A 23,602-nucleotide genomic window follows, 5' to 3' on the forward strand; every position below is an offset into this window, starting at 1 on the left:
TACCTGCCCTCTTCCTGGAGTGCAGGTAGTTTGCCCCTGGTGATGCATTGTGCAGACCCTCTGGAGAGCCCTGCAGTTGTGGGCAGTGCAGTTGCCCTACCAGGCGGTGATACAGCCCGACAGGATGCTTTCAATGGCGCTACAGAGGGTGGTATGGAAGACCTCTATATCAGGTGGTGGGTAAGGAAGGCCGGTAAATCTCACAAAAGACACCCAAGCCATAGACTGTTCTCTCTGCTGGAGCATCAAGTCTGACACCAACAGGCTCCTGAACAGCTTCTATCCCCGAGCCATAAGACTGCTAAAGAGTTTAACAAAATGGCCACATATCCTATCTACATTGACCCTTCTAATTTCATTTTTTTCTCTATGCAGTTTACACACATTTTACACACACGCACACACAATATACGCTGCTGCTACTCTGTTTATCATACTGTATATCCTGATGCCTAATCACTTTACCCCCTATACATATCTATCTGTAAATATGGTATTGGCACTAACCCAGGGACCTGACCCTATATATAGCTACTGACCCTGGAACTGACCCTGTATATAGCTACTGACCCTGGAACTGACCCTGTATATAGCTACTGACCCTGGAACTGACCCTGTATATAGCTACTGACCCTGGAACTGACCCTGTACCTGACCCTGTATATAGCTACTGATCCTGGATCTGACCCTACATATAGCTTACTTACTTCTTCGTGTTGTTCTTATTTCGATTTCTTGTATGTTTCTGCTCCAGTTTACTTCTTATTTGATTTGTTATAGTACTGATACAGAGTACTGCATTGTTGGGGAAAAAAGCAAGCAAGAAAAAGGTGTTTCACTGTACTCGTGCACATGGCAACAACAACTTGAAACATTAACTGAGCCGCAAAGGTCAAAGATGGACTGGCAGCTCAAAAAAAATCTGTGTGCGTGTGTGTTTGTGTGCACATATGTATAATAAAAGACGAAACAGGCTAGAGTCACTCTGGACAGGATGCTGCGGTTACGGTTAGGCCTCACTCTTGGCTCAGTCCCCCTTGAACAATCAGGTTTTTAAAATGCCCTGGTAGGACAATCAATCATAGGGCTTTAAAATACTGGGCATAAGAGTTTCTGGCTTCTCTATCCATGCCTGGAAAACACATAAAACATTCATATCATATATTTTTTCTCTGTTGTGTTTGATGGAGCGAGTTCCTCTGTTGGGATGGCATTGATAGATATGTTGCAGCTGCTATACAGAAGATGGTCCTCAGCAGCAAGTTGTTTGCTCCTGTGGTGCCAGCATAGCAATTACAGGTGTGTTTTAGGACCACGTGGCCGCCTTTGAGATGGAGGTCAGGCTGTTTGCAACCAATGCTTTTCTAAAGCCGGTGAGGCATGCTGAATTTGTTTTCATCCTATGAATTTGGCTCTAGCGTTTGAACGGTTTGGGCCATTAGCTACAATGACCCCATTCCTGAAAGGTAATCCTCTCAGGAACATATATATATTTTCTGTTGCCCTCTACAATGGCCACAAGCCACGCAGGACTCGTTAGAAGGGACTGTGACAAAAACGCACTCGGGGGGAAAATAATGGACCTTCCTGTTCTAAGAAAGATGAAATTCACAATGATCCAGATGATCTTCCTTCTGCTTTCCTGAACCTTTCAACACCTCTCTGATGCATTTTAAATCACTCTGGCATTCTCATTCAGACAGAACTTTGGCATGACCCGATTTGCCATATTTTATTGTCACAGCATTTCTAAGGCCAGATTAAAAAGTTTCATCAATTAATTTGTACACAAGCTTTTCGGATACCCCCAAGTGTCCTAAAATAGAGAACAAAATGGTCCATGTTGTCACTATCTTAAAACAAATATGTGTTAATAAGGCAGTAATACAACACAGAAAATGCTTTTTTAGAGGAATTTACTGTAGGCTACTTCAGCATTGTAAAGGTCTGCCCCCCTGCCTCTAGCTCTCACCATTCCTAAAAAGTGGTTATCAATCAAAGCCCTAATTAAAAGGTGATTGTCAGACCAATGTGTCGGAACAAATGTCATTACAAAATGCAGCCTAAATCACACGAATCAGCCAATAACTCCTCCTTCAGATAAATACCTGTGTAGTTCCTGTTCTGAGCACTCCTGTTCTTAGACTTCCAGTTTTCCATGTAACCTGATAGAAGTCTACGGGGGCAAGAGAGACTGTCATCCAGTTTTGTTTCGTTTCAAAAGCCACTACTAACTTGAGCTATTCCATGACCAAATCAAAGACTTGATTTGAAGTTACTTCGAGCTGATTTGGCTTCTTTTGAATATGGTGAGCTTGTCCGTGTCACACCCCTAGTTCTTCTGGTTATTGTTGGCTTAAGTTAACTCAAATTGTCAGTGGCTTTTGAAACAAATCTGAACCATTGATGTCTCTTCTGACCCCATAGATTACTTTCTTGGTAAATGACAAAACAGAGACTGAAAAAGTGAAGATATCTTTGAATAACTATATATACATATATACAGTGGGGCAAAAAAGTATTTAGTCAGCCACCAATTGTGCAAGTTCTCCCTCTTAAAAATATGAGAGAGGCCTGTAATTTTCATCATAGGTACACTTCAACTATGACAGACAAAATGAGGGAAAAAAATCCAGAAAATCACACATATATATATATATATATATATATATATATATATATATATATATATAAATTTTGTCTCTCTAATAAAGTTAGATGATATTTGATAGAGAGGTCTTCATAAAGACCCCAAAATATCAAGTGTTTGTACTTTGCTTTTATAAGAGTTTTCATTTGTTAGACTATTTGGTTCAAGGTACAACACAGTCAGCACGTTTACATAATTCATAAATCGATATTAAACTGATTATGGCAGAAGGCTGAGTGGGGCATTAGTCATGTAAACGCCTTACTCTGCTTATCTTAATTGGCGTAAAGTCAAAATCAAAGTTAGCATATGCAGATTACAAACACCTGGTTTTATGAGCAAATCTTTGAAATGATTAGGACATGTGAACGGCTTCATCAGCGTTCCAACGTGGTGGTATTTGATATGGGCGTGTGCCAAAAGCCTCCCTCTAATGCGCGAGTGAAGTGAGTTCGGGGGCGGGGGGGAAATGAAATATGCATCTTATCAACAGTTATCACACAAACGTTCTACATCATCAGAACTCAGACTCAAATAGCCTTCTTAAAAAAATAACAAGGTCACTGTAATACGATGGGAGACAGAGAACTGGTTTTAAGTGCAGGGCGCAGCAGGTGTTTATTTATAAAGGACCACAGGAAGAGGCAGGTAGCTGGGTCCAGGGGCAGGTAGAAAGTCATACACAGGGGGTCCAAAAAGGCAACAGTACAGGCAGGGAAAAGGCTAGTAACGTTGTCCGGGAGATCAGGCAAGAGGTTGGTGACAGGAAATCCGATAGGCAGAAGTACAGGCAGGGAATAGGCAAAAAGGCGTCGTTAGTGAGAATGGCTAAAAACTATGATACACAGGAGGACTAATACGGGAAAAACAGGGCTCTGAATAGAAGTGTCACAAAACAAACAATACCTCACAATGATGGGGTGCAAAGAACTGAACTAAATAGTGTGTGATCATGACATACAGAGGTGTGAACAGGTGATCAGAATTCAGGTGAATGGGATCTGGAGAATCAGCTGCATTCAGAGGATCTACGTGTTTGAGAGTGTGAGTTGGGAGCAGACAATTACAGTCCACTGTGGTCGGATGCTTATTTAATTGCCGATTTTGTGCATTTATCAAAACAGGATTATCAGGGAAATCGTTCTATATGCAAAGCATGTAAACGTTTTAAACAAACTATTAATTCATCTGACTGTCCACAATAATTGTATTATTGTGTGCATGTAACCGTGTTCATTGTTGATTGTCGAATTACCTTTGTTTGGCCTCTTAACAATCAAATAATATATATTTTTTTAAGGATCTCTTACCTAGCTTGATTACTGTGGCCATTTTTGCTACAAGACCATGGGTCATGTTCAATTGGGTAGAAATGCAGGAAATGGCCTTTAGATGACCCTCCACTAGGTTTGGTTGCGCCCCTGAATTTAACCACCAGCTCCAGTTAGCCCCGTGTGTGCTGTAGGACTATAGAACTATATCAATCATTAATGGTGTGTGTGTGTATGCTTGTGCATAAAAATATAGGCACAAGATTAAGTGTGCCCCTATACAGTATGACAGGCAGAAACACTCTGTGACTAATTAGGTATCAGTCCCAGGTATCATCATCTTGTGCAACACCACTCAAGACTGGAACAGATGAGATGCCGTGTAAAACACGACTCCCCTGAAATATGTTGCACCCTGTCAGTCAAGACTGCCATCTCCTCTCTCCACCGCCTGATTTCAATGTTCACTCTCTCTCTCTCTCTCCCTCAACACATGTCTCTTCAAGAGGGCCTTCAAAGAGATGTAACCCATGGCAACAACTCTAAACAGTCAGCCGCAACACCCAACCGCCTTTGTACAGATGTCAATAGCAGAGCTGGGCTGAGCTGGAAGATACCCTGCCAGATGATTTCATTGATACGAGACAGGGAGAGGTTGAAAAGTGCAGATAGGGACAGCTAGTTTCACGTCAGCTGGTGGTGACCTTCCCCAATGATACTGTATGTGCAAAATGGCTGCCATGCAACATTAAAGTGCACAAAGTAAAACATTGGTAGAGGATGAGGTAAGTCACTATGTTGATACATGAACAAAATAGTTACAGCTATGCAAGCGGCAAGCCCCTATAACGAGACAGGGTCATATTCATTAGTTCACACCGTAGCACACCGTAGCAAAAATCTTTAGAGATAGAATTCTTTTTTTTTTTACAATAAAAACTAAGTTCAGGTAGACCCTCCCCGTCTTGGTCCATTTTTGTCCGTTTCGTTTCTGGTGAATATGACCCAGGTAGCACCAGAAAGTATGCGACAGTAAAAGCATGTGTGGTGTGACCTGTCCGGGCGTCTAGCGTCCTACCATCACTGCCGATGCCGCGGGTGACCAGTACGTCCGGCGAGGGCGTCTGTCTGGAGCGTGACCCGAGCGAGTCCAGGCTGTCGAAGGAGTCCTCTCGGCCGTGGCGAGGCGGGGAGAGCGAGTCGCTGCGCTCCGAGTCCCAGCTGTCAATGTAGCCGCTGTCCCGTATGCTGCGTTGGGGGCTCTCCGTTTCCTCCGCCTCCTAACACACACACACACACACACACACACACACACACACACACACACACACACACACACACAAAAACCATCCACCATGTCAATGTACATTTTTTTATGTTGAGATTACCCCAATATCCCATCCAATCCGGATCCATCACTCACCATGATTCCTCCAATTTGGACAATTACATTCACTTTCTCTCCCTCTCTCTGATTTGAATAGATGTTCTACCTCTGTCTCTCTCTGTGCATCTATAAGCTGCAGCAGTGTGTCCTGGTCTGTGGCCTCCTTGGTTTCCAGCTCTTAGAAAAAGCTTTTCCTTCCCGCCTGCCTGAGGAACCTCCTGGTCTTGTTTCTCTTCCTCCCCTCCCATTCCCCCTCCTGGCAGCCACCTATCGCCTTACTTTACCCCTCTCTCCGACTCCCTCTCTTCCCCTCGCTCTTTCTGTTTCTTTCCCTCTTTTAGTCCCTCTCAATTCAATTCAATTCAATTCAAAGGGCTTTATTGGCATGGGAAACATATGTTTACATTGCCCAAGCAAGTGAAATAGTGAAATAAACAATACAAAATGAACTGTAAACATTAAGCTCACAAAGGTTTCAAAGGAATAAAGACATTTAAAATGTCATATTATGGCTATGTACAGTGTTATAATGATGTGCAGGTAGTTAAAGTACAAAAGGGAAAATAAATAAACATAAATATGGGATGTATTTACAGTGGTGTTTGTTCTTCACTGGTTGCCATTTTCTTGTGGCAACATGTCACACATCTCGCTGTTGTGATGGCACACTGGTATTTCACCCAATAGATATGGGAGTTTATCAAAATTGGACTTATTTTCAAATTCTTTGTGGGTCTGTGTAATCTGAGGGAAATATGTGTCTCTAATATGGTCATACATTTGGAAGGAGGTTAGGAAGTGCAGCTCAGTTTCCGTCTTGTTTTGTGGGCAGTGTGCACATAGCCTGTATTCTCTTTAGAGCCAGGTCTTCCAACTGACGCCTCTCTTCACAGCAAGGATATGCTCACTGAGTCTGGGAATAGTCAAAGCTTTCATTCATTTGGGGTCAGTCACAGTGGTCAGGTATTCTGCCACTGTTTACTCTCCGTTTAGGGCCAAATAGCATTCTAGTTTGCTCTGTTTTTTGGTTAATTCTTTCCAATGTGTCAAGTATTTATCTTTTAGTTTTCTCTGTTTGTGTTTGTGAATAGAGCCCCAGGACCAGCTTCCTTAGGGGTCTCTTCTCTAGGTTAATCTCTCTGTAGGTGATTGAGTGGTTATGAAAGGTTTGGGAATCGCTTCCCTTTTAGATGGTTGTAGAATTTAACGTCTCTTTTCTGGATTTTGATAATCAGCGGTTATCAGCCTAATTCTGCTCTGCATGCATTATTTGGAGTTTTACGTGGTACACAGAAAATATTTTAGCAGAATTCTACATGCAGAGTCTCTCCCTCCCTCCCCTCCCTCCCTCCTCCCTCCCTCCCTCCCTCCCTCCCTCCCTCCCTCCCTCCCTCCCCCTCCCTCCCTCCCTCCCTCCCTCCCCCTCCCTCCCTCCCCCCCTCCCTCCTTCCACTTCAACCCCTTTCCCCTCCAATTTACTCCCCCTTTCTCTTCCTCTCCCTCTGTGCCAGATCCTGAGTGAAGGAGGATGCTCGGATTCTATTTGTCTGACCTTGTGATGGGTGTGGGGGGAGGGGTTGTGGGTATTTTGGGTACAATGGCTAGCTTTGAGTGGCAACTCTGGGGGGGGTTCTTACTTATTGGTCAGATCAGCCTGTGAACCCCCAAGCTGAAACCTGAGTGAGCTCAGACAACAACAGTGGTCCTGGAGCTAAAGAGCGTGTCGGCTTTTGTTCCATCTAACACACCTAGAGCCCTACTTTAGGAATGTGTCTGGTGGCCATTGAACTGACTAGCCTTCAGAGAGCCCCACTAACCTGTAGAGGACACTTTGGCCCTTTTTCAGGTAACAAACTATCATGCTTTATTTTCGGACAGGATATTCAACTGATCTATTGACTGAATGTTATTTGTCAAGTTAAATGACTATTTGTCTACATCAACACTAAGTTTAACATCATTTGAGCCTCTCACCACTACAACAGCTAACACATATCACTACATCTCCTGTATTACGTACAACATTATTTCATAAATATATTGAATTTCTCTCTCACGTTAAGTCACTGCCCGTTATCTTTTGTTAAGTGGAGACGTGGCCCGGTTGTAGTGGATTATCAGGACATCTGGGAAAGCATTCTAGGCTTATTGGTCATTTCTCATTTTAAGAGAATAGCAGTGGGGGGATGTCAAATTGCTGGGATGGAATAAATGGCAGAGCAGTGACATCATGCTCTGAATCGGGAAGTAGAAGTTGTCAAAAAATATAATTAGTAAAGTAAAGTACAGATACCCCCCCCCAAAAAACAACTTAAGTAGTACATTAAAGTATTTTTACTTAAGCACTCTACACCACTGGTTCTGGAAGACCAGCGGAAGGCCTGAGAGAGAGACACACACACCAGACAGACAGACAGACAGACACACACACCAGACAGACAGACAGACAGACACACACACCAGACAGACAGACAGACAGACAGACACACCAGACAGACAGACAGACAGACAGACACACCAGACAGACAGACAGACAGACAGACAGACAGACAGACAGACAGACAGACAGACAGACACACCGACAGACACACACACCGACAGACACACACACACCGACAGACACACCGACAGACACACACACCGACAGACACACCGACACACACACCGACAGACACACCGACAGACACACACACCGACAGACACACCGACACACACACCGACAGACACACCGACAGACACACCGACACACCGACAGACACACACACCGACAGACACACCGACACACACACCGACAGACACACCGACAGACACACCGACACACCGACAGACACACACACCGACAGACACACCGACAGACACACCGACAGACACACACACCGACAGACACACCGACACACACACCGACAGACACACCGACAGACACACCGACAGACACACCGACAGACACACCGACAGACACACAGACACACCGACACACAGACAGACAGACAGACAGACAGACAGACAGACAGACAGACACACAGACAGACAGACAGACAGACACACAGACACACAGACACACAGACACACAGACACACACACAGACACACAGACACACAGACAGACACACCGACAGACAGACAGACACACCGACAGACAGACACACCGACAGACAGACACACCGACAGACAGACACACCGACAGACACACACACCGACAGACACACACACCGACAGACACACACACCGACAGACACACACACCGACAGACAGACACACACACCGACAGACACACACACCGACAGACAGACACACCGACAGACAGACAGACAGACAGACAGACAGACAGACAGACAGACAGACAGACAGACAGACAGACAGAGATCATTCTCGTCTAGGGACGACTCCATGAGGAGGAGAAGAGAGAAGAGGAGATAAAGGAAGTTGTGAAACAATGAATGCACCCCGAGGAGAGCTTGCATAATAACATCCTTATGTCTGCAAAATAAAACATATGCTTTGGTTGGACAGTGCCTTCTTGTCTAATATTCCTAATAGTACAGTCACTTAGCAACTGCAAAAAGTACCTAAAATACACAGCCCTTTCGAGGAATTGGACCCCCAACCTTTATGACATCTCATAGCCTTTACGTACCTTTCGCATCTGTGACAGCAGGCCTTCGAACTCCTTCAGGTCAAGTGTTGGCCCGTTGTAGGAAATGCAGCTGTTGGCAGCCCGGCCCAGCCAGTATATGGTAATCAGAACCTGGGGAGGAATTACAACAGGAGGAGGATTTAGAGCCAGTATTAACAAGGCAATGCATTAACGTCACACTCTGTAGTTTTCAATTTAATGGCAGTTCATGTCCAATTGACCCGACCACACAGTTGACCAACTTTTGGCAACACTTTTGGCCTAACCAATTCCCAGTCGTCTCATACTTCATAGCTTGTGCACAAGTTGTGTGTAATTTATTGTCACACCCTGACCATAGAGAGCCATTGTTTCTCTATGGTGTAGTAGGTCAGGGCGTGACTGATGTGTTCTAGTTTATTATTTCTGTGGCGTTCTAGTTTTCATATTTCTATGTTGGTGTGCTTGATATCGTTCCCAATTAGAGGCATCTGGCAATCATTGTCTCTAGTTGGGGATCAATTTTAGGTAGCCTTTTTCCACCTGTGTTTTGTGGGATATTGAATTTGGTATTTCGAGGTAGTCCATGTGCATCGCTGTAGTCACGGTTTGTTGTTTGTTTCTTGTTTTTGTTTGATAGTTTCACATAAAAATAAATTATGTGGAACTTTAATCACGCTGCGCCTTGGTCCGTCTCTACAAATGATCGTGACATTTATGATGCAAGGCTGCTAGCACATGATACATTAGCTAATGTGCTAATTAGCAGAGTTGCTAAATATATGCTTTATGGGCACAATGTCGCACACCAAAACCAACTGTTTACTTCCTGAGTAAACCTGGCAAAATGCCACCGCAAAATCAACATATGTTGATATGAGCAAAGTTAGCATACTGTAGGTCACGAAATACCTTCCTGACAGCTGTAAGGTATACTTCACAACGCTAATGCTATCCAACAGTAACACAAGCATTCGCAGCCAACTGAGAACAATCAGAGAAATCCACATGACACACTGTGATAGATGCCAGCTATGGCTCAAAGGCACACTGTACCCATTAGCTATAAAAAATATACCATATCTCTATACCATTTTCTCCGTTGAGTGTTTGTTTGATGTGAAGTCATGGCATACAACCCAAATCACCCTCAATTCCACTTGTCTTTAATTTGTGAGGAGTACCAACAACAGTTTTATCAAAATGGCCACCAACAGGGTTCACTTCCTGTTTTTTTGGTCCACTCTTTTCACTATCATTGGAATTGGCTAGTTAATGGTTTCTGTACAAGCAAGACAATACCTAGCCATTGTCCTGGCCACAGATCAGGTCAATATGAACACAATGTGAACACACAGCTATATTTCTCTCTCTCTTTACCATTGCCACATGGGTAAGGTTGATTTACTATTCTAGCATAGCCCTAACCCATTCATAGAGGCTAACTACCTTTAGCGCCTATTGACGATAGTGTCTTCTGGCCCGAGGAAGTTTTGATAAGAGTCCTGACGCTCATTCTAAACGTTAAAACACATCGCTTTCAGTACGGTTTTAGAAATATAAGGAACGTATCTTTCATATTGGAGATAAATTATTTTCAAAAAACAAAAGGTTACATTACGCCACATCTTTACAGGGTCACCATGTTACAATGCCTGTTTACGGAAAACAGAAGGAAGACAAGAGGCGTTGCCAAACACCTGTGTATAAACGGAAGACAGAACCACACGTGTTGTCACTGAAAATACTGTCTGCTCAAACTGTGTTAGAACCTGTGCACAGTAAGTGTATATTTAGTATTTGTGAAATTATTTTGAGGTGATATGAAAGTAGAGGGCTTTACATTTCTAAAACTGTACCGGAATTGAGAATCAATTCACGTTTAGATGGAGTATTTGGCTCTTTTGGCTGCCAGAGCCAATTCACCTCTAAACAGAACATGTAAACTCCTTGGATTATAAAGGGTAACATTAGGCTCCTTTAGTCCATTTTTGGGCTAGAATAGCCCTGACAAACTAATTTACTGTGCCAACCTCATCCGCTATCTATCTCATCTCCCTCTATGTAGCTAGGCTGTCTCATCTCCCTCTATTTAACAAAGCCATTGTGTGGACTCAGCACTCTTGAGATAGGGTGCAGGCCATGCAGCAGGCTGTTAACCAGCCTGCCAGCTTAGTGGAGTCTGCCACTAGCACAGTCAGTGTAGTCAGCTCAGCTATCCCCATTGAGACCGTGTCTGTGCCACGATCTAGGTTGGGCAAAACTAAACATGGCGGTGTTCGCTTTAGCAATCTCACTGGAATAAAGACCTCCTCCATTCCTGTCATTATTGAAAGAGATTGTGATATCTCACATCTCAAAATAGGGCAACTTAATGTTAGATCCATCACTTCCAAGGCAGTTATAGTCAATGAACTAATCACTGATCATAATCTTGATGTGATTATGACTGAAACATGACTTAAGCCTGATGAATTTACTGTGTTGAATGAGGCCTCTCCTCCTGGTTACACTAGTGACCATATCCCTGGCGCATCCCGCAAATGTGGAGGTGTTGCTAACATTTACGATATGAAATTTAATTTTACCCCCAAAAATATTACTGCGTTTTTGTCTTTTGAGCTTCGAGTCATGAAATCCTCAAGGTTCCGTTTTGGGACCACTATTGTTTTCACTATATATTTTACCTCTTGGTGATGTAATTCGAAAACATAATGTTAACTTTCACTGCTATGCGGATGCTACACAGCTGTACATTTTGGTGAAACATGGTGAAGCCCTAAAATTGCCCTTCCTGAAAGCCTGTGTTTCAGACATGAGGAAGTGGATGGCGGCACATGTTTTACTTTTAAACTCGGACAAAACAGATAATTAAAAATAATTAATAATCGGATGTAATAAATTTATCAAATGTAAACAATGCCACTTTATATAATGTTTACATACCCTACATTACTCATCTCATATGTATATACTGTACTCTATACCATCTACTGCATCTTGCCTAAGCTGTTCGGCCATCGCTCATCCATGTATTTTTATGTACATATTCTTATTCATTCCTTTACACTTGTGTGTATAAGGTAGTTGTTGTGAAATTGTTAGATTACTTGTTAGATGTTACTGCATGGTCGGAACTAGAAGCACAAGCATTTCGCTACACTCGCATTAACATCTACTAACCATGTGTATGTGACAAATACAATTTTATTTGATTTGCTAATTCTAGGTCCCAAGGAACAAAGAGATCTTCTGTTGGATCTGACAATTAATCTTGATGGTTGTACAGTCGTCTCAAATAACACTGTGACGGACCTCTGCATCACTCTGGACCCTGATCTCTCTTTTGACAAACATATCAAGACGATTTCAAGGACATATTTTTTCCATCTTCGTAACACTGCAAAAATCAGAAACTTTCTGTCCAGAAATGTGGCAGAAAAGTTAATCCATGCTTTTGTCACTTCTAGATTAGACTACTGTAGCTCTACTTTGCGGCCATCCGGATAGAGCACTAAATAAACTTCAGTTAGTGCTAAACATGACTGCTAGAATCTTGACTAGAACCTAAAAATGTGATCATATTAATCCAGTGCTAGCCTCTCTACAGTGCCTTCCTGTTAAGGCTAGGGCAGATTTTAAAGGTTTTACTGCTAACCTACAAAGCATTACATGGGCTTGCTCCACCTATCGCTCCGATTTGGTCCTGCTGTAAATACCTACACGTACGCTACGGTCACAAGACGCAGGCCTCCTTATTGTCCCTAGAAATTCTAAGCAAATAGCTGGAGGCAGGGCTTTCTCCTATAGAGCTCAATTTTTATGGAATGGTCTGCCTATTTCTTTTTTTTATTATTATTTTTTACCTTTATTTTACTAGGCAAGTCAGTTAAGAACAAATTCTTATTTTCAATGACGGCCTAGGAACAGTGGGTTAACTGCCTGTTCAGGGGCAGAACGACAGATTTGTACCTTGTCAGCTCGGGGATTTGAACTTGCAACCTTTCGGTTACTAGTCCAACGCTCTAACCACTAGCGTAGCCACTAGGCTACGCTGCCGCCCCTCTGCTTCCATGTGAGAGAAGCAGACTCGGTCTCAAACCTTTAAGTCTTTATTAAAGACTCATCTCTTCAGTAGGTCCTATGATTAAATGTAGTCTGGTTTAGGGGTTTGAAGGTGAACTGAAAAGCACTGGAGCGACGAAACACCCTTGCTGTCCCTGCCTGGCCGGCTCCCCTCTTTCCACCGGGATTCTCTGCCTCTAACCCTATTACGGGGGCTGAGTCACTGACTTACTGGTGCTCATCCATCCCGTCCCGAGGAGGGGTGCGTCACTTGAGTGTGTCGAGTCACTAATGTGATCTTCCTGTCCGAGTTTGGTGCCCCACTCAGGTTTATGTCTTGTGGATCTTTGTGGGTTATACTCAGGGTAGTAAGTTGGTGGTTGAATATATCCCTCTAGTTGTGTGGGGGCTGTGCTTTCTTTAAAGTGGCTAGTGATACATTATTATTATTATTATTATTATATTATACATTTATTACATAATTTTTCCATTATTAAAGTGGCTAGAGTTGATTCAGTATGTTGTCAGCAGCCATTTAATGTTAGTGATGGCTGTTTAACAGTCTGATGGCCTTGAGATAGAAGCTGTTTTTCAGTCTCTCTGTCCCCGCTTTGATTCCCCTGTACTGACTTCGCCTTCTGGATGATAGCGGGGTGAACAGGCAGTGGCTCGGGTGGTTGTTGTTTTTGATTATCTTTTTGGCCTTCCTGTGACATTGGGTGGTGTAGGTGTCCTGGAGGGCAGATAGTTTGCCCCCGGGGATGCGTTGTGCAGACCTCACTATCCTCTGGAGAGCCTTACGGTTGTGGGCGGAGCAGCTGCCGTACCAGGCGGTGATACAGCCTGACAGGATGCTCTCAATTGTGCATCTGTAAAAGTTTGTGAGTGCTTTCGGTGACTTTCTTCAGCATCTTGAGGTTGAAGAGGTGCTGTTGCGCCTTCTTCACCACGTTGTAGGTGGGTGGATCATTTCAGTTTGTCCGTGATGTGTACGCCGAGGAACTTAAAACTTTACACCTTTTCCACTAATGTCCCATCGATGTGGATAGGGGGCTGCTCCCTCTGCTGTTTCCTGAAGTCCACGATCATCTCCTTTGTTTTGTTGACGTTGAGTGTGAGGTTATTTTCCTGACACCACACTCTGAGGGCCTCACCTCCTCCCTGTAGGCCGTCTCGTCGTTGTTGGTAATCAAGCCTACCACTGTAGTGTCGTTTGCAAACTTGATGATTGAGTTGGAGGCGTGCATGGCCACGCAGTCATGGGTGAACAGGGAGTACAGGAGAGGGCTGAGAATGCACCCCCCAGTTTTGAGGATCAGCGGGGTGGAGATGTTGTTACCTACCCTCACCACTTGGGGGTGGCCCATCAGGAAATCCAGGACCCAGTTGTAAAGGGCGGGGTCTTGAGCTTAATGACGAGTTTGGAGGGTACCATGGTGTTAAATGCTGAGCTGCAGTCAATGAACAGCATTTTTGAATAGGTATTCCTCTTGTCTAGATGGGTTAGGGCAGTGTGCAGTGTGATTGCGATTAGCCTGTGATTGACTGTAGACCATACCACATACCTCTCGTGTCTGAGCCGTTGAATTGTGACTCTATTTTGTCTCTATACTGACGCTTAGCTTGTTTGATTGCCTTGTGGAGGGAATAGCTACACTGTTTGTATTCGGTCATGTTTCCGGTCACCTTGCCCTGATTAAAAGCAGTGGTTCGTGCTTTCAGTTTTGCGCGAATGCTGCCATCAATCTACAGTTTCTGGTTGGGAAATGTTTCAATAGACGCTGTGGGTACAACATCACCGATTCACTTGCTAATTAACTCGCTCACAGAATCATCAATGTTGTTGTTCGACGCTATGCGGAACATATCCCAGTCCACGTGATTGAAGCAATCTTGAAGCGTGGAACCCGATTGGTCGGACCAGCGTTGAACAGACCTGAGCACGGGTGCTTCCTGTTTTAGTTTCTGTCTATAAACCAGATGGCTGTACCGACTCCGATAGCGTGTTTCGAGTGAGCCATGTTTCCGTGAAACAAAGAACGTTACAGTCTCTGATGTCTCTCTGGTAGGCAACCCTTGCTCGGATGTCGTCTACCTTGTTGTCAAGAGACTGGACATTGGCGAGTAGTATGCTTGGGAGCGGTGAGTGATGTGCCCGTCTATGGAGCCTGACCAGAAGACCGCTCCGTCTGCCCCTTCTGCGGCGCCGTTGTTTTGGGTCGCCGGCTGGGATCCGATCCATTATCCTGCGTGATGGATCAAACAGAGGATCCGCTTCGGGAAAGTCGTATTCCTAGTGGTAATGTTGGTGAGTTGACGTTGCTTTTATATCCAATCGTTCCTCACGACTGTATATAATAAAACCTAAGATTTCCTGGGGTAGCAATGTAAGAAATAACACATAAAAAAACTAAATACTGCATAGTTTCATAGGAATGCGAAGCGATTTGGCCATGTCTGTCGGGTCAGTCTGTTATATATATCTGGTGTCCTGTGTGAATTGAATTATGCTCCCTCTAATTCCCTCACCCTCTCCCTCCCCTACTGGAGGACCTGAGCCCTGGGACCATGCCTCCGGACTCCCTGTCCTGATGACTCCTTGCTTACCCCTGTTCACTGGACGTGCTACCTTGAACCGGACCTGCTGTTTTTGACTCTCTCTCTCTCTCTCTCTCTCTACCGCACCTGCTGTCTCTAACTCTGAATGCTCGGCTATGAAAAGCCAACAGACATTTAAAAGCCAGTTGACCTGTTGCACCCACTACAACCACTGTGATTATTATTATTATTATTATTATTATTTGACCCTGTTGGTTATCTATGAACGTTTGAACATCTTGGCCATGTATTGTTATAATCTCAGCCAGAAGAGGACTAGCCATCCCTCAGAGCCTGGTTCCTCTCTAGCTTTCCTCCTAGGTTCCTGCTATTCTAGGGAGTTTTTCCAAGCCACTGTGCTTCTACATCTGCATTGCTTGCTGTTTGGGGTTTTAGGCTGGGTTTCTATATTGCACTTTGTGACATCGGCTGATGTAAAAAGGGCTTTATAAATACATTTGATTGATTGATTGCTTGCTACTGTGGCCATATGGAGATCACACAGGCTCTTTGATGTTCCAATAAAAATCTGACTGATTGGCTGCTTTGTTTTACTATATCAATGTAATCTAAGGATCTAGAGTTTTTTATGTTTGGCATACAGTCATTGGAAGCACACTTTTCAGACATGTACACAATCTAGGCATACCTCACACACCACACACATAATGTGCACATCCAAGTACAGCGTTGAGATTGCCTGCAATGACAACAAGCTCAGTCCGATGATGCTGTGACACATCGCCCCAGACCATGACGGCCCCTCCACCTCCAAATCGATCTCTCTCCAGAGTACAGGCCTCGGTGTAACACTCATTCCTTCAACGATAAACGCGAATCCGACCATCACCACTGGTGAGACAAAACTGCGATTCGTCAGTGAAGAGCACTTTTTGCCAGTCCTGTCTGACCCACCGACAGTGGGTTTGTGCCCATAGGCGACGTTGTTGCTGGTGATGTCTGGTAAGGACCTGCCTTAAAACAGGCATACAAGCTTTCAGTCCAGCCTCTCTCAGCCTATTGCGAAGAGTCTGAGCATTGATGGAGGGATTGTGCATTCCTGGTGTAACCAGGGCAGTTGTTGTTGCCATCCTGTATCTGTCCCTGCAAGGACGTATGCCACAGCGAGGACGATAAGCACTCCGTCCTGTCCTCATGCCTCCTTGCAGCATGCCTAAGGCATGTTCACGCAGATGAGCAGGGACCCTGGGCATCTTTCTGTTGGTGTTTTTCAGAGTCAGTAGAAAGGCCTCTTTAGTGTCCAAAGTTTTCATAACTGTGACCTTAATTGTCTACCATCTGTAAGCTGTTAGAGTCTTAATGACCGTTCCACAGGTGCATGTTCATTAATTGTTTTATGGTTTATTGAACAAGCATGGGAAACAGTGTTTAAACCCTTTACAATGAAGATCTGTGAAGTTATTTGGATTTTTACAAATTATTTTTGAAAGACAGGGTCCTGAAAAAGTTTCTTTTTTGCTGAGTTTATTTTATATTTAAGATTTTTCAAAGTAGCCACCCTTTGCCTTGATGATAGCTTTGCACACTCTTGGCATTCTCTCAACCAGCTTCATGAGGTAGTCACCTGGAATGCCTTTCAAATAACAGGTGTGCCTTGTTAAAAGTTAATTTGTGTAATTTCTTTCCTTCTTAATTTGTTTTAGCCAATCAGTTGTGTTGTGACAAGGTATACAGAAGATAGCCCTACTAGGTAAAAGACCAAGTCCATATTATGGCAAGAACAGCACAAATAAGCAGAGAAATAACAGTCCATCATTACTTTAAGACATGAAGGTCAGTCAACGCGGAACATTTCTAGAACTTTGAAAGTTTCCTCAGGTGCAGTCACAAAAACCACCAAGCGCTATGATGAAACTACGACGAGTCGATGGTTTGTCTCACCAGGGGTGATGGTCAGATTCGTGTTTATCGTCGAAGGAATGAGCGTTACATCGAGGCCAGTACTCTGGAGCGGGATCGATTTGGAGGTGGAGGGTCCTTTATGGTCTGGGGCGTTGTGTCACAGCATGATCGGACTGAGCTTGTTGTCATTGCAGACAATCTCAACGCTGTGCGTTACAGGGAAGACATCCTCCTCCCTCATGTGGTACCCTTCCTGCAGTCTCATCATGCCATGACCCTCCAGCATGACAATGCCACCGCCATACTGCTCGTTCTGTGCGTGATCTCCTGCAAGACAGGAATGTCAGTGTTCTGCCATGGCCAGCGAAGAGCCCGGAACTCAAATCCATTGAGCATGTCTGGGACCTATTGGATCGGAGGGTGAGGGCTAGGGCCATTCCCCCCATACATTTCCGGGAACTTGCAGGTGCCTTGGTAGAAGAGTGGAGTAACATCTCAGCAAGAACTAGCAAATCCAGTGCAGTCCATGAGGAGGAGATGCACTGCAGTACTTAATTCAGCTGGTGGCCACACCAGATACTGACTGTTACTTTTGATTTTGACCCCCTTTTGTTCAGGGACACACTATTCAATTTCTGTTAGTCACGTCTGTGGAACTTGTTCAGTTTATGTCTCAGTTGTTGAATCTTGTTATGTTCATTCAAATATTTACACATGTTAAGTTTGCTGAAAATAAACGCAGATGACAGTGAGAGGACGTTTCTTTTTTTGTTGATTTGTTTAACACTTTTTTGGACACTACATGATTCCATATGTGTAATTTCCTAGTTTTGAGGTTTTCACAATTTTTTTTACAATGTAGAAAATAGTAAAAATAAAGAAAAACTCTTGAATGAGTAGGTGTGTACAAACTATTGATTGGTACTGTATATGTACTGTATTTCCACACTATAAGATTGGAGTAATACTGTGAAATTGTGAAAATTATGATAATCACCTTTTAGTGTAAGAGCTGTTTGAAAAGACCACCTGAAATTTCAGCCTGTTTTGGTGGGATGGAGTTGTCGCTCGCATGGTGACAACACCATGCAGTAAATTAGTTTATATACAAATAAGAAAAATAGTTCCAAACATTTCTGCCAATAACAGCACATTTTCACTTTTCCCCTCCCCACTCAGACCACTCTCAGACAGTCCGATCAAAATTATTACCTGAGAAATATGGCCCTTTACTAAGAAGCTGTTTTTGTTTCTTTTTGAACATTTTAATTGAAAACAATCACAGTAAAGGTACTTAATTGTTACCCAAAAATTGATATTGAGATAAAAATTGTAGCATGGACCTTTAAAGCCATATGAGTTCTTTCTCTATGTCTGTCTGTCTCCTCTTAACTTTACAGCAATGTTGTAAAGTACTTAAGTAAAAATACTTTCAAGTACTACTTAAGTTCTCTTTTTTGTGTCTGTACTTTACTATTTATATTTTTGACAACTTTAACTTCAGTACATTCCTAAAGAAAATAATGCCCTCTATACATTTTCCCTGACACACCAAAATACTTGTTACATATCGAATGCCTAGCAGGACAGGAAAATGGTCCAACTTATCAATATGTAAAAAAACAAGAACATGGCTTGATTAATATAAGGAAATTGTACTTTTGATAGTGCCTTTGGAATGTATTCAGACACCTTGAATTTTTCCAAATGTTGTTACATTACAGCCTTATTCGATAAAAAAAGGATTAAATTATAACATTTCCTCAGTAATCTACTCACAATACATCCATACTCACATAAGTATTCAGACCCTTTGCTATGAGTCAAGAAATTGAGCTCAGGTGCATCCTGTTTCCATTGATACTATTTGAGATGTTTCTACAACTTGATTGGAGTCCATCTGTGGTAAATTCAATTGATTGGACTTCATTTGGAAAGGCACACACCTGGCTATATAAGGTCCCACAGTTGACAGTACATGTCAGAGCAAAAGCCAAGCCATGAGGTCGAAGGAATTCCCCATAGAGCTCCGACACAGGATTGTGTCGAGGCACAGAAGGGTACCAAAACATTTCTACAGCACTGAAGATCCCAAGAACACAGTAGCCTCCATGAAAATAAGAATATGTTCTTAACTGACTTGCCTGGTTAAATAAAGGTAAAAAATAAAATAAAATAAAAAATCATTCATAAATGGAAGAAGTTTGGAACCACTAAGACTCATCCTAAAGCTGGCCGCCCAACCTAACTGGGCAATCGGGGGAGAAGGGCCTTGGTCAGGGAGATGACCAAGAACCAGGTGGTCACCCGGGCAGAGCTCTAGAGTCCTCTGTGGAGATGGGAGAAACTTATAGAAGGATAACCATCTCTGCAGCACTCCACCAATCAGTAGTTTATGGTAGAGTGGCCAGACGGAAGCCACTCCTCAGTAAAAGGCACATTACAGCCCACTTGGAGTTTGCCAAAAAGCACCTAAAGACTCTCATACCATGAGAAACAAGATTCTCTGGTCTGATGAAACCAAGATTGAACTCTGGCCTGAATGCCAAACGTCACGTCTGGAGGAAACCTGGCACCATCTCTACGGTGAAGCATGGTGGTGGCAGCATCATTCTGTGGGGATGTATTTCAGCGTCAAGGACTGTGAGACTATTCAGGATCGAGGCAAAGATGAACGGAGCAAAGTACTGAGAGGTCCTTGATGAAAACTATGTTATACATTTTTTACTTCCTGTTTCAGGAATTGATTTCACTGAGTACTGCTCCTATATATAGGACCTTCCACCTCCACCTGGGATATGGATACCTGATGAAGACCTAAGGGTCAAAATGTTGTAAATAAATATCATCTGGGAGAATGAGAAGCAGTGTGCGGCATTTTCCTTTCTGTTTTCCATGAGTTTGCCAACAACTCCAGCACCTGCTGAAAGTACCTGGATGTACTGTATGTTCTTCAGCTTTTTTCCTTGATGAAAACCTGATCCAGAGCACTCAGGACCTGACTGGGGCGAAGGTTCACTTTCCAAAAGGATAACGCAGGAGTGGCTTCGGGACAAGTCTCTGAATGTTCTTGAGTGGTCCAGGCTAAGCCCGGACTTGAACCCGATCAAACATCTCTGGAGAGACCTGAAAATAGCTATGTAGCAACACTCCCCATCCAACCTGACAGAGCTTGAGAGGATCTGCAGAGAAAATTGGGAGAAACTCCCCAAATACAGGTGTGCCAAGCTTGTAGCGTCATACCCAAGAAGACTCGAGGCTGCAAAAGGTGCATCAACGAATTACTGAGAAAAGGGTCTGAATACTTATGTAAATGTAATATTTCAGTTTTTTATTTATTTTTTATAAGTTAGCAAAAGATTCTTAACCTGCTTTTACTTTGTCATTATGGGGTATTGTGTGTAGATTGATGAGGGGGGAATGTTTTAATCAATGTTAGAATATGGCTGTAACCAAACAAAATGTGGAAAAAGTCAAGGGGTCTGAATACTTTCCAAAGGCACTTTAAGTACATTTGAGCAATTACATTTACTTTTGATACTTAAGTATATTTTAAACCAATTCATTTTAGACTTTTACTCAAGTAGTATTTTACTGTGTGACTTTCACTTTTACTTGAGTCATTTTCTATTAAGTTTACTTTACTTTAACTCAAGTATGACAATTGGGTACTTTTCCACCACTGCTTTTACAGTGCTTGTTTTCTCTGATATGCTTTACTAGACCCAACAAAATGTGTTCTTTCCAGATGGGAAAATAACCTCTGTGTCACAAGCGCACACACATACACACAAGAGCATGAGCACACTCATGCACAAGCACGCACAAACACCAACTTCACCCAGCAGCAGTTCCACACCTACAGAACCAAAACACCAAACAATATTTACAATAAAACATACCTACAACATAAACAAAATAGATACCTTATTGTTTACGAATGCATCAGTTTAACATTGCATAAGGCCAGCAGAATTCCATCCAGTCCCTCATGATAGTCCCTTTTCCTAGCCGAGTCCGAGCTGCGTTTACAAAACAGTCCAAAAATACTTCTCCACCTATCTCATCTTCTCAGTCTGATGGTGCTCGGAGTCTGAGCAAAAAGATGAATAATTGAATACTACTGCTGCAGTTTGCAACAACGAAAAGACTACAGTCGACACCAGCACCAGGCTAGCTCCCTCTACAGCTGTTGTGAGTTCATGGGATGTTCTGATGCAGTGCCGACGGAGTCTAATGTAGCGTTTCAATGTCCCTCTGCTAAAACAGCTAAAACAGCTTGGTCAGCTGTGGAGCTAGAGCTGGAGATGGCCTACAGAGTACACTATAGCAAGCCAAGTCAAGCAGAGAGCTCCCATTGCTCACACCGCAGAGAATGACAACAGCACTATGCTAGCTCGCTAGCTCCTCTTAAAGCAGCAGAGACAGGAGATAGATGGAGAGTGAGAGAGTGAGGGAGTTTGAGAGAGAGAGAGAGAGAGGCGGTAATGAGATGGACTGACTGAGGGAGAGGGATACCTTACTGATGATGAAGAGAAAGGAGCGACAGAGAAATAAAGAATGACAGAAATAGAGAGAACACAGACAGAGGCAGAGAGACAAAGTGACAGGGAGAGACCAACCCACGCATACGAGCGTACATAGCATAAACATATATTTACTGGACAAACAAAATACACAATATAGGAGGTGACACTTACATTTGTCAGCTTCCTGCTGCAGTCGGCAACCCTGCCGGGAAGAGAGAGAGAGTGAGACGAGGATGATCGTAGGTTCCAGGTTAGAGAGCTGTCAAATGAGCTGCATTCTTCGCTCTCATAGAAATAAATCAATAAAAACAACTCTGTAGTTACAGTATGGAATGACATACAGATGCAGTTGTGGAAAGCCCCATCTGGGCTGAGAGAGAGGTAGAGAGAGAAGAAGGAGGGAGAAAGTGAAAGTGGGAGAGAGAGATAGAGGGAAAGGGAAAGACAGGGAAAGAGAGAGAGGGGAGGGAGAAAGAGAGGGAGGAGCAACAGAGAGACAGAGGGAAAGAGCATGCGAGAGAGACAGAGAGAGACAGAGAGAGAGAGAGAAAGAGAGAGAGAGAATGAGAGAGAAAGAGGGAACGTAGAGAGGGACAAGGGGAGAGAGAGTGGTTGAAAGAGAAAAAATAATAGTGTTTGATCTCCAAACTCTCCAGCCTGATGCTGTTGCTGCAGCACAAGGTTGTTTGGATGTTTTTTCAGTGTTCAAGAGGCTCCAGGCAATAGCAGGGCAAAGGCGGAGAGGCCAGAGTGCCTTTCAATCACACACACAAACCACACAAATTCAATTATTATTTCTTTTTCATTTTCTGACACACAGATGGTTTGCCTTTCTTTCTCTCGCTAACATATGTTTCATCAAACTAAATAAACATTAAACCATGTGTCAGTTTCAGAATGGTTACAGACTGAATTATATCTACAGGTTCTGTGTTTGTCTAGCATGTGAGTGTGAGTGCATGAGTTTGTGTGTGTGCCTGTGACCGTGAGCCTCCGTTTGTGTGTGTATAGTGCACATTTGTGAAGGAACACATGCATGTGTGTAGTTGGTGAGCTGATCTAAGGCTACACTTGATACTTTACTCACACACTAGTCAGCAGAGGTCATAGGTCAACCTTGTTGGCTTGTTCAGCTCCCACACACTGTTCCTTGTCGTAATGATCTGTACAGGTCACCCAGAGGTTAAGAGTGTTAATGCAGCTAACTTCCACATGAGAGGGATTATTACGAAACTGTCAATCAAATGACTCATGTCCAGATCGTTAGTTGGTGGAAGTTTAATCATGTGAGGAATGAAAAGTTTCCATTGAGTTACATGTCAATATGCTTGTTCATACCTAACCCTTATTTTACCAGGTTGGCTGAGAACACATTCTCCTCAATGACCTAGGGAAGAATTGCAGGGGAATTTTTAAATTTATTTTACCTTTATTTATTTAACTAGGCAAGTCAGTTAAGAACAAATTCTTATTTGCAATGACAGCCTAGGAACAGTGGGTTAACTGCCTGTTCAGGGGCAGAACGACAGATTTGTACCTTGTCAGCTCGGGGGTTTGAACTTGCAACCTTCCGGTTACTCGTCCAACGCTCTAACCACTAGGCATGAACAGGGCTTGAATGAGCCAA

General features: G+C 43.3%; 1 protein-coding gene across 13 annotated transcripts in view; it reads right to left on the bottom strand.

Moving 5' to 3' along the window:
* The window catches only part of LOC118363609 (LIM and calponin homology domains-containing protein 1-like), a 160,025-nt gene that overhangs the window by 44,679 nt on the left and 91,744 nt on the right, over window positions 1–23,602 (bottom strand). For 12 of the 13 annotated variants that reach the window (XM_052488438.1, XM_052488443.1, XM_052488439.1 and 9 more), the window contains 3 exons: window positions 22,147–22,177; window positions 8,942–9,052; window positions 5,000–5,201 (listed from right to left, as the gene is read on the bottom strand). In XM_052488438.1, the coding sequence (XP_052344398.1) occupies window positions 5,000–5,201; window positions 8,942–9,052; window positions 22,147–22,177 (344 nt within the window). Of the gene's footprint in view, window positions 1–4,999; window positions 5,202–8,941; window positions 9,053–21,372; window positions 21,792–22,146; window positions 22,178–23,602 lie in introns of those variants that run through there. The other variant, XM_052488447.1, reaches the window with a different exon arrangement.

This window comes from Oncorhynchus keta, chromosome 30 (genome assembly GCF_023373465.1).
Source record: "Oncorhynchus keta strain PuntledgeMale-10-30-2019 chromosome 30, Oket_V2, whole genome shotgun sequence".
NCBI lineage: Eukaryota > Metazoa > Chordata > Actinopteri > Salmoniformes > Salmonidae > Oncorhynchus > Oncorhynchus keta.